This window comes from Olea europaea, chromosome 7 (assembly GCF_002742605.1).
Source record: "Olea europaea var. sylvestris chromosome 7, O_europaea_v1, whole genome shotgun sequence".
Taxonomy (NCBI): Eukaryota; Viridiplantae; Streptophyta; class Magnoliopsida; order Lamiales; family Oleaceae; genus Olea; species Olea europaea.
In genome coordinates, this window is record NC_036243.1 from 9,752,755 (window position 1) to 9,765,404 (window position 12,650).

Sequence of the window (12,650 nt, forward strand, 5' to 3'; positions counted from 1 at the left end):
TTTTTTTTTTTTTTTTTTTTTTCAACAATTGATTTCTACATCTATGAAAATAATATAAATACAAATCTTATTTCTTTATAAATATAAATAAGCCAAAATACCTAAATAAAAGCAAAAATTTTCGATAAAAGAAATTTGTACATCCTAAGGCTTAAAAGAGCCAAATGGTGTTCAAATCATCATCATCTTCAAGATGGCAAAACTATGGTGGAACAGTTTGTTGAAATTGAATTTTTGAACAGTTGATTCAATCAACAAGAACGAAAACTGATATGGATCCTACAAACAGTAGTAATTTTTCGTGCAAATGAATAATACTTGCAAACATTAACTATTGACATTTTTTTATTTCTTATTTTTTGGGGAATAAACTAAAATAGAAAAGTTTATCATTGGAACATTTGTATTGGAGCTGTTGACTGTGAGGCCTAGTTAGATATTGACGATAGTGATGGTTCGGGTTTTGTGAGTAGTGGACTTGGATGTGTAATGCCCCAAATTTTCATAATACTGGAGCGTTACCAAAAATTTCTTTTTTTGTTTACTTTATATGTGAAAAGATCAAAATAAAATTATTTAATAAATAATAACTGCGACATTCATAAATTTAAATTAAACATAGCAATTATATCTGAAAATTACACTAAACATGCCTTAAAATAAATTAACAAATAATTATGAAGGCTGAAAAACTTAATGAAAAATTTGCTTTGTTACTACAATCCTCTTGGCAGCCTGCATCAACGCTCTTCCACAATTTCAATCGATCCGAACTAACCTAAAAAAAATTTGTAGGAGTGAGTATTCGAAAACACCTAGTTAGATACGTGCAGTTTCCATATTCAGATATATAACAATAAAATCTACGTTTCATACTGCTTTGCTCTTATGGAGCATATCGGTGATCAAGCGACACACTCATCTTAGGTACTCTTATATCTCGTAAGATTTCATTTCTCTTTATATAGAACCCGAAGGCCCACTAGCAATCCACACATATTTAATTGCATATAAATGCATATAGAAACGAAAACAACTTGCAGATATGTATCTTACCTCGTTGACCTGAAAAGTTGTAATGGACCTGAAAAATGCACGTGAAAACCTTTTTTAATGCTTCATTTTTTCTGACTTGACTATTTATTTTCTTTAGGTAAAAGCTTTCTGAATTTTTTGTTGGTATTCTACTTGGAATACTTGAGCCTTACTAGGGGTGGCTAGAGTAAAAAATAAGTCATATCTCAACCAAAAGATTTATTTGATTTAAATAATTTTATTTTTAAGTTTAATATTAATCTTAATTTCATTTTAAACTAGTGCATATCTAAATTATTTGTGCCAGCAGCTTTTTGACTTAATAGATAATAAGGAATTTCTTTGCTGAAAACTTATAAGAAGTTTGAAAAGTCTTGGTGTCCCACTTACCTGCACACTCCTATTAATTTATATATCTTCACTTGTGCATGCATGGAATAACAAAAGATAAGTCATATCTCAACCAAAAGTGAAGATATATATAAAATAATAGGAGTGTGCAGGTGAGTGGGATGCCAAGACTTTTCAAACTTCTTATAAGATTTCAGCAAAGAAATCCCATATTATCTATTAAGTTAAAAAGCTGCTGGGCACAAATAATTTAAATATGTACTAGTTTAAAATGAAATTAGAATTAATATTAAACTTAAAAAAAAAAAATTTGTTTTTTTTTTTTTGGAGAGAGAAAGTGAATTGTTTTATTATTTATATAAAATTCTCTTTATCCTATTTTCTTTTAATTGGATCTAACGTAATGTGTTTTAATCCAAAATAACTTTTTCTCGAGTCAAAGACTTCTAATTTATTACGATCTATAAAATGAGTCCAATATTGATATACTAAATCTCGCTCTAACAATATCTAATTATTTGGAAAAGATAAAACATAAATTTAAACCTTTTTTTTTTTTTTTCATTTTAGTCCTCGACTTTCAAAATGTAAATATATAAATAAAATTTATTCTAAAATTTTCAGGAGCTGTTGGTTTACTTGTATATATGGGTGTGTTGGTATATTTGGGTTATGGTATATTAGACTGGTTAGTGTTTTGAAGTGTGGATTGGGCTATTGGATAAATAGGCTTGGGCAGTGGATTGGGTTGGTTCGTGGTCTGGTATATATGGTCCTTTTTTGAACAAATGGGCAATAACAATTATGAAAAGTCGAGAACAAAACGAAATTGATTTTTTTTTTTTTTTTGGTTGGTTGAGCCCCATTTTTTTGGGGTTCAAAATTCATTTTAGAATAGTATCTTGGTGAAGAATGTGTGGCTAAAAAATACAGAAAAGTTTTGGGTTTGAGTATAATATTATTTTATTGAAAAATGTATGGTTGAAAATAAGAAAAAGAAAAATGTATTTTGGAAATAACGCGGACCAAAAATTGGCTAAACAAGATGAACTGGTACTTTTTTTTTGGGAACTAACTAAGAATAAAAAGTAAGGAATTGGATAAAACTATCGGTGCTGCTGATCCTAGATTTGTGTATAATTTGGGAGTATGTGGCTATGGATTCGAGAAAGGAAGAGGAAGATCAAAGGAGAAGGGCTTGCTTTGATACTAAATTGACGTATGTGCGTATTAATTTGACAACAAACAATTAAAGAACAGGAAGAGAAAAGAGTCCAAGAAGAGAGAAATTGATGGCAAAGAAGAAAATCAATTTATCCATATATTCAAGAGGTCTCTATTATAATAAATAAGTCCTCTATTTATATAACAGATAATATAAACTAATCGAACTTCTAATCAATTAGAACTTTATCGAATTATTGAAACTGATTTAATCTAAATAACATAAACATACATTGAATTAAACTCTAATTTAAAGTCACATCTGAACTCATCTTTATTCTATTTTATATCGATCAGAACTTCAAACAATTTTATTTGAGTGAACTACAGTTGTTTCCATGAAGTATGCCCTTTCAATATGCATGTATGAAGGCTGTTCAGTCTGTTTCTCTTTCCAAATTGGAGGTGTACTTTCTGAATTCTTGGTTCTGTCTGCTTGACAGGCAATAACACTGTAACATTTGACTTTTAGTTAATGACATATTGTGTATCAATTAGATTTGAGTCAGGGTGTGAAATATTGGGATTATGTGTGTGATTATGATCCCACGGAGTATCTGTGCTTTTTACCTCTCCTTTCTTGCCTATTTGTTTCATGGACAGAAACATCCCAAACTTATAAATTGTACTTCATAGTGTGAATTGGCAAAATTTGATTGCAGTAATTATTGTCGATGATCATGATGATTATTCTGATATTAATCCTTCTTGCCTGCTTGTATCCTGGTTTCATTGGCTTTGATGCATTGGTAGTTTAATGACAAAAAATAATACTATAATACAAGTTGTATACTCCTATTTAAGAGGCCACCTGAGGATGACAATTTGAACCATCAAAATCGAAAATCGCGGTTAACCGAACTGAATGGGGCGAAAAAAATAGAACCGATGGTGCAATGGGGCGGATATGATTTTTATTTTTATGAACTGGTTCGTGGTGGTACGGGTATGGTATTTACGCCGTCGAACCGAAATCGAACCGATTGCCCGCTTAAAAAAAAATCAATTGAATTGATTATTGAGCTTTACACTACTTTTTTTCTAGCCCAAAACAAAATCCCCCCATTATATCTACATGATTCAGCCGACCAACCTACTTACCATTAGCCCATAATAATAGCATTAGTATGACAGTATATTAATGCAAACCCTACTCTCCACAGACCACAAACTCACGCACGGTTCCTTTTATTGTTAATTTTTTCTATTGTGTGTAGAAAATTCTACTTCTTCATCATACTCTAGAGCTTGTGCAACATTTAGCGAGAAAGAAGCCGACGAAGAGGTACATTTTTTTTATTTAAATCTTAGTTAAGACCATTCTGGAATAGGTAGTATCGTTGTATTCTCAACTTACATTTCTTATTTACTATATATGAATCAACTTTGAGTGTTGATCTATGCTAGTAAGACTTATGGGGAAGAATGAATTTAGTAATTTCGATCCAGAACAATTAAGAATGAAGGAAAAATTTAATATTGTTATATTTATAAGATTGTTTGTTAAATTTGTATTTTACAATTGAAAATTTGGATAATGCTTGCATTTTCGTTTAGAATATTGTGTTTTTGTTATCATTGACATTTTTCATAAATTGTTTTATATCAATTTGACGGATGAACTTATAAAAAATAATTTATTTCCGTGGTTATTAACCGAACCGAACCGTGCCAAACCGAGATACGAACCGAACCGAACCGATTTACGTGGTTATGGTGCGGTTATGGTATGGTCAAAAAATTGGTGGTGCGGTTATGGATTTGGCAAAAACCGACCCATAACCGAACCGTTGCCAACCCTAAGGCCACCCAGCTATCTATAATATTCTGTTGTACCTGATGTATGTCGATTATTATTGCAGAACTGGGTAGTATTCAGGCAAGGAATAGAATGTGGTTTTCAAGGTAGAACAAATAAATTGGTCGACGGCTGCTATTCCTTTTGGCAGGTGAATGTCAATTGCCAGTTTGTTATAAGTTATATCTAATCAAATTTCAGTAAGGTAGAAGGTATATTCCACCGCCTCTTCCCCTATTTTTTTAAAATGCAAATTGGTATTTTTATTGGCTTTGATGCATTGGTAGATTAGTGATTGCCCTTGTGCTTTTCTATCAATCTCCATATGTTTAAAAAGCAGAGACTTGTTTCTAAAATTATGCAAATTACTGACTTATTGACTGGATGTGTGTCGGAACATATCAAAATGGTTTTGACACATATTAATCAGAGCAGCAAGAATGCATTCTTTTGACTGAACTTGATTGTTGACTGATACAAGTGATTATTGGAGACAAAACGTGAGGGTAAAATCCATTGCCAACACAGTAAAATCAATGAATGTAGGGGGAACACTGGGCGTGATCAAGATTAAGGCCCAGTTTGGTAGCCATTTTTTTCAAAATGCATTTTTCTGCATTTTTCTCTCTTCTTTTTAACCACACATTCTTTATTAAAATAATATTATACGTAAATAAAAATTTTTTCCTTATTTCTCAACCACACATTTTACATTAATTTACTATTCTAAAATGCATTCTTACATAAAAATGTCTATCAAACACCCCCTAATTGTCCAAATTTTGACTCACGAGTACTAGTTTTCTATTTTGTGTTTTCTGTTTTCTAATGTCACCACGGGTAATAGTCCTTCAACTGTGTAATAATTTGGAGCATGGTATATCACCTCCCTTTATATGGAAATAAGTATATTTAAGAATGTTTTGTAGAGTACTAGACAAGATTTTAACTTATATTTCTTCTTTACTTTTAATATTGTCCAGTACCATGTTGTCACCCTACCAAACCATTAATGCACTAAGGTGCAATAGATATTCCTATTCTTTTTACACAAGGAGAAGTGGTTTTTGTACATAGGGAAGGTTGTTTTCCATAGACTGAAGGGTGACATGCCACTGCCAGTGTACAAATTAGTTGTCTATAATATGTTTACTTAATATTTAATACATGACTTCTGACCAGGGAGGAGTGGCTGCACTGATACAACGACTACAGTTGATTGTTAATGATCAAATGGGGCTGTCCAATATCCTAGAATGCGATTGCAGTACGGATAGTGACTATGATTCTATAAATTCAGATATTTCTGCAGACGAACAATCTTTAGAGGGTACTTCTTCCCATGTAAATGAGATGTGCCAAATTCGGGAAGAAGGTAAGAAACTCAAAAGAACACAGAGTCTCTTAAATTGGCCTCTCTTTTGACCGATCTGCTTTATCTCACTCCTTTTTTCTATGTTCCTTTAACTCCTCTTTTGGGCCCTATTTCTCATGGCAGAAATGATCTAGTAATGCTTTTTTGTTCCTCAGCTGCAGGGCAACCCAATACTTCTCATCTAGCTGATGTAAACAATGTTGGTTACAATTTTATCAAAGGACACGTACACATGAAACCTCTTTTCAACAACATGGCATTGCAACAATATATTCTTCTCTGTTCGCAGGTATTTTGATTTCCTGTATCTTATATTTGAGTTGCTTGATATGATTTATCAACTGTGAAATTCCTCCACAGGCACATGAATGCACACATGAAAAAACAAGGAACATCATAACAAAAGATAAGCTGAATATAAGTGGAATACATACAATTTCGTTCTCCCAGCTTATTTTGTGTTTCTCGAATAGTTGTTCGATATTAAGTTTTGGATCCATTGACCTCTAAACAAAAGTCCCCTTACACCATGGATACTCGGATACTTCGAGAATATAATTTGCTTTGATTCCATATTTCAAAGTTCCTCCTTCTCCCTCGAATCTCCACCTCTTTTTCGAAAGATTTGGTTTCTATGGCTGTGAAGTTCTTGCAATGTGAACCTGATATGATGTTTGCAAGTAGAGTGCTAACTTGATGTCTTGTTGGGGGAAGTTTGCAATTTTTGTCATACAGAACCCACTTCTTTGCTATCTATTACTACTTGTATACAATTACTAGAACCTTAGAACTATGTGACATGTTTGATAAGGGGATTAGATAATACTGAACAGTGTTATGCCCCTGTTTGGCCCCCATTTTCTAAAACTTATTTTGAACCACACATTTCATTAATCACAACTTTTATAAACTTTTCAGCCTAAAATCTAATTTTTAGCTAGACCAAACAGGACCGAATAAGTTTATACTGTATTATGTATTATTTAGTACAGTACAACATTGTTTGCCACAAACAGTACCAAAAGTTTAACTCTCATTGTCCTTTCCTCCGTCATTTGCAATTTAAGTTAAAAGATTCTGATATGGTTTGTTGATGTAGGAGGAGGGAGGTTTCAGAGACAAACCTGGGAAAAGCAGAGATCACTATCATACATGTTACTGTCTAAGTGGCCTATCAGTCAGCCAGTATAGCTGCACAAAGGATGTCGGTTCTCCTCCGCTGCCACAGGATGTACTGGGGCCTTATTCCAACCTACTGGAACGAGTTCACCCGCTCTATAACGTTGTTTTGGACCGTTACTACGAAGCAAATGAATTCTTCAAGGCAAATTCTCTGTAGCTGGCATTTGCCATTTTTATTTTATTTTTATTTTTTTCTTTGGTGGGGGGTGGGTTGGGGTGGGGGTTGGGGTTGGTAGTTTCAGTCATTTTCTCAAACTTAAATGTCCAGTTAATTTATACTGGATTTAAAAGGATCTGGGGTATTAGTTCCCATGTCATATTTTCTGAAATTGTAGTGGGCTTGAAAGACCATGGTGATGTGAGGTGTTGAGGTCATATGCGATTAACTTAATATTAATCAACAAATTTCTGTTGAGTTAGGGAAGTTGCTACGTTTTCATTTTAAACTTTGGGGCATAGTTTCGCTTTTCTGGCAATGCCTTCTACTCAATGAACAATGTGGAAACGTGTGCTATGATGAATGTGTGATTATGATAAAATACATAAACTAAGAACTGAGAATTACGCCCCATTTTGTCTCCATTAAATTACATTCAATTACACTCTATTTTTCTCTTATTTTTAACTACACAATCTTACATAAAATAATATTACACGTAAATCGAATATTATTACTTCTTTTTTAACAATTCATTTGTTGAAAAAAAAAAAAATAATAATAAAATATATATATATTATTCCACCCATTCTCATTTTCAAAAAAGGGCAAGCGGGGCGTAGCGTGGGTGACTAGAATCAAGGAAAAAGTAACGAGGTGGGTTTCCTGTCTACATAACTCGGTTGACTCCAAAAGCAGAAAGGATGGAACTAAAAAAAAAAGATAGAACTAAACTACCGGACTCACGAGATCAAATTTAGCATAGCCCCCGTTTGGCCTCCATTCTTTTGAAATTTTAATGGTTGGAATAGTATTTTTTGAAAAATGTATAGGTGAAAAAGAATGAAAAATTTTCGATATGCACATAATATTATTTTATGGACGATTATGTTGTTAAAAATAAGAGAGAAAAAGAATGAGAATGGTGCCAGTTTTCAAATACTAAAGAAGAAGTACTCTGTTAGATTTACTTCATCGGTACTTAAATATGCTATTTCCACTTTTGGAGATTATAAATGAGGGGTACTTTTCAATAGGGGGAACGAGGTTCGATTTGAACGATTTGTGTTATATTTTCAACTTAAATCATTTTATGCGGTTTGATTTTTTTCAAACCAAACCAAACAATTTTATTTTTTGAACCAAACCAAACCATAATTTGCGGTTTGGTTTGGTTTTGATCCGCGGTTTACCGTTCGACATTATAGTAATGTATTTAACATAAGTTAAATATAAGTTTAAACAAGAATTAATAATGTTAAATGTTAAATTACATTCATATTTACCATGAAATTCATGAATAAATTATTTTCAAAATTGATTTCTAAAAGATGTTAATAGAACAAATACACATTTCTTTAATTTTATTTACCTTTTCTTGTTTGATTTCATATTGTTATATAGCGATTGGTAAAGATAGAATTACATTATGTTATTATAGTTTGGTAAAGCTCCTTTCATTTGTTAGTGAAATGTTAAATAAGAATTGAACGGGATATGTTTAAATGTACAAAGATTGATAGAGTTTTGACTTATTGGGAATTAACTAATTTCATCCTCTAATTACTTTATGAAAGTAGAAGGTAGTAGTACTAGTAAGAGAATTTTAACATTTTCGCACAATCAATACGCTCAGTCATTTATTCTTTTCAAATTACAAAAAAGTTCATTAATCATTTAGACACACAAGTAATCATTTTTCTATCCAAACCGCAATTCACTAGTGTATAATAAGTTCAAAAAGAAAAATAAATAAATAACAATGGAAAAAGGCTTGAATAAGAATCTAAAACTTACTGAAAGAGAAAGAGGTAATTCAGGTAAAGATTAGTAGACTAAAAGGCAAAGGAGAATAACGATTCGTTCAGCAGTAGCAAACAAGGGTCAAATGTTAGAGAAATGAGAATTTATGTTAGGATTTCTGAAACTTTGGACATGATTTGCTGACATAGTTTTATTGAATTATGATTTGGATTGTTGAATATATATATATATATTCATTTCATATGATTTTTGAATAATTTTAGTTTAGTTTTAAATATCGGGTGAGTACATGTGTTGTAAATCTCTTCAATCATAGTTCAATAATGATGAACCTAATTTACTTTCCATGATTATTTCAATAGGCTGATTGTAATTTGTGTTGCTAAATCGGTATTTTTTTTAAAGTGAAAACTGTAAAATTTTTAAGTTAATAAAATTAATGTTTTAATTAAAAGATTTTATAAACGGTTCGGTTCGATTTTGTGCAATTTTTTAAAATCAAAACCTGAATCAAACTATTTTGAAACTGTTTCGTTCGGTTTGAAGGAAAAGAAGGTCCAACCAACGATTTCAACTCGACGAGTTAGGTTCAATTTGCGATTTTGCGATTTTTTTTGCAGCCCTACTTTTCAATTGACATTATTTGTCATCTTAATTCTAAGTTGACAAATAAGAGCATTTCTAATAGAGTCATGGATTTCGTCAAAAAGTGTGCCAAGTTACTTCAAAATGCTTGTATGACAAGGAAAAGATGGATAATGTTTTGCAAATCATCCACATGTTAAAGGTGTGTCAGACATTCTTCACTTAATTTTATAATTTCTTTATTGATGATGTGTTCGTTTAATTTTTTATAATTTATTTTCATTATTTCTTTACATCATCTCTTGTAATGTAATCCAAATCTCCATTGGAGATGCTCCACTCCATTCTCATTTTGCTTGCCACATTATAGGTCAAATTAAGGGGGATAAAAAAGGGAATAGTGGAGGAACATACAAGAAGATAGAGGGCAAGAAAACTAGATTTTCAAGAACTTGATGTGAAGAAACGAATTCTTGGCGTAAGAAGTTCGATCTTTCCTCCTCCTTTCTTAGAACCAGGTGATATATTCCAAAATCCTTTTATATTTTCTTTCTGTTATTATGTATAACTAATCATTAGTTGAAACGCATGATGTAACCTAGACTTGAATATTTAATTTTTAATTCTCAAGATATGCATATTTAATTGACTTGTGTATTAATTTTACTTATTTTATTCATGCTAGAATTACTTGATCGCTCATTCGTAATTGTGGACTGTAAAAAATCAAGAGGTGAGTTACAAATTTAGACCATGTTGTCAAATTTGGCAACTGGGTAATTGGTAAAGATACAAATTTATATTGTTGTGGACTTGAAGAGATAATTGTTGATGTTTCGCGCGGGTTAGTCGCTAACAATTAAAAAGGATCAGACGATTGTGTAAGGGGCAAACCTCTTGAGACAATCCCAAAAAGGGGTGTTCTTTTATTGGCGATAATTTTACAATTGGAAATTAAAAACAATGTGCCTCCAAGGGGCGCAAGCACACGAGTTACTGAAAGAAAAGTGTTTAAGTCTAAACTAAGGAAATTAAAATTACATGTTCTCTATTCGAAAGTTTTTGATTCGATCCTTTGCTCTATGTTTTTTCTCCCTTTTATACTTCATGGACGACCTCTTTGTGATCAACCGCCTAAAAACCGCTTGATCGTCCTATAACTGCCCACTTTCCTCGTAATGACCAACTTGTCACGAAAACTGTCTTTTTTAACTGCTGCCATTACTCTTCGTCGTTCAATCGCTTTCGATTGAATTCCTTGAATCGTGGAACGTGATAGGGCTGCTTTAATAACTGCTTTGATAACTGCACGTCTTGATAACCACAACGCTTTATGTTTGTTAAGACCTTGGGCGACTTGAAGGTTTGGGCGAAAATAGAGTAACAGCTCTGAGCGACTGTATGACACTCCATTCGCTCAGATTCTGGACGACTTGCAAACTTGGGCGATGGCGTTACCGCATTCTTGGGCCTCCCTATTTGGGCCTTCATCTTGATTTGTTTGATTGGGCTTCGTTCTTTAGGCTATCTGATTTGGGGATCCTCCAATTGGGCTTCACTCCTTGGGCTGTTCGATTCGGGCTGAATTTTTATGTGTCAACAATTACCCCCCAATATGACAGAATTAATAATAATTATTAAATTTTGCCATATTCACTTTGTGTTTCTAGCAACATTCGAAATTTCCAAGAATTTCAATCATTGTTTTCTTCTATAACTTGAAAAGGTGCGTCGTTTTGCAAACTCTTATAACCCCCAAACACGCCATTTCACTGCACCACTAAATCACGCCTCAAATTTTTCGCGTCTCTCCCACGATTTACTGTTCATCTTTTGCTTCCCTGCTACGTAACCCTGAAAAACTTCGTTCCATCTCAAATGGTTACTTCACAATCTCAAACTGGCGACTCCTTTAGTTTTGATGACTTTCAGAAACTCCTGAGTCGTCCATACATAACTCCGAGTTTTCTCGGGCCCGCCGATGTTGAATGCAATGAGTTCTACTTAGGTCCTTTCTTCAACAATGCAGAGGCAGTTGAACAGGCGGCGGTGGGTCAGCTGTTTCCTTGTACTCAAGGCCCTCCATTTCTAAACTCTCTCCGCTCGGGCCACTTCGCGAGAGAGGTATTCGCACTTGACCTAAATCTGATGTAGCTTTCCGTAGGTGGCATGCTCGCCTTGTAGGTCATGGTCCTACTAAGGCACTTTTTGATAGCGCTAGGATTTTTGATTTGTTAGAAATCTCTATTCACCCCCTACTTTTGATTTAGCACTTTTTTCGATTGCTTTGGGTTTTTGGTCTTCCTAGTATAATGCTTTTATTTTCCCTCTTGGCCCCATGTCTATTACCTTAAGGGATGTTGGGGCCCTAGTGAATCTACCACCTTTGGGCGATACCATTTTTCCTGGTATCTTGGTTTCTAGTGGCGCCCCAAAGTTTAGTAAAAACTACACCGAATCTTATTCAAGCCTATAAACCCTTCACAATCATTCGAGCGCTGAGCCTTCCCATACTGAGCGAGTGGCCTTCCTTCTAGTTTGGCTTTGTAAATATGTTTTGTGTGTGCCAAGCATAAAGCCCTCCCTAAGTTACTTACCTATAGCGCATGAATTGGCGCGTGGCAGGCCTTTGAATTTATGTTCTTTATTTTTTGCTGCCCTTTATAGAGGTATGGCCTCTCTTTATACTCAATTGAAGAATGGTGCATCTCCCACTGGCAGTGGACCTCTTTGGTTCACTCAACTGTGGTTGAGTTCCTATTTTCCATTGGTTGGTGCTCCATCAATTTCTCGCTCCTCTGCTAGCTGTTATGGGCTAGCCATGGAACCCTTGGCTCCTGTAAATATGTCCAGAAGGGACATTTTTTCATTCTTTTATTCTTTGGATTCAATCTCTTCCTTTTTTCCTTTTCCTCCTTTTTTGACTCCAAACTATGTACATCCCCCTTCCACTATAGACAGCGCGAGCACCTCCCTACTTATTTGGATCCAGTTTTTAACCGGGAGGGAGCTATTTCATGATATTTTAACTGGGACCAATGCCAAGGCGAGGGTAGAAATTTATGCTCCCCAATTTTTTGCTCGCCAGCTTGGTTTCAGCCAAACTTGGCCCATTCCTCCTTGCTATTCAAGGAACTTAATTGACCATTTTCATACTATTAATAAGGCGGAGGCAGAGG

The 12,650-nt window shown here is 33.7% G+C and overlaps 1 protein-coding gene across 3 annotated transcripts in view; it reads left to right on the forward strand.

Annotated features, from left to right (window-relative positions):
- Positions 1–7,389, forward strand: part of LOC111396929 (protein farnesyltransferase subunit beta) — a 16,234-nt gene extending 8,845 nt beyond the window's left edge. The window contains exons 10-13 of one of the 3 annotated variants that reach the window (XM_023023543.1): positions 4,473–4,559; positions 5,591–5,783; positions 5,939–6,072; positions 6,883–7,389. In XM_023023543.1, coding sequence (XP_022879311.1) covers positions 4,473–4,559; positions 5,591–5,783; positions 5,939–6,072; positions 6,883–7,122 — 654 coding nt within the window. In that variant the 3' untranslated portion in view covers positions 7,123–7,389. The remainder of the gene's footprint in view (positions 1–4,472; positions 4,560–5,590; positions 5,784–5,938; positions 6,073–6,882) is intronic. The other 2 variants (XM_023023544.1, XM_023023545.1) reach the window with 2 other exon arrangements.
- The last annotated feature ends 5,261 nt before the right edge of the window (positions 7,390–12,650 follow it).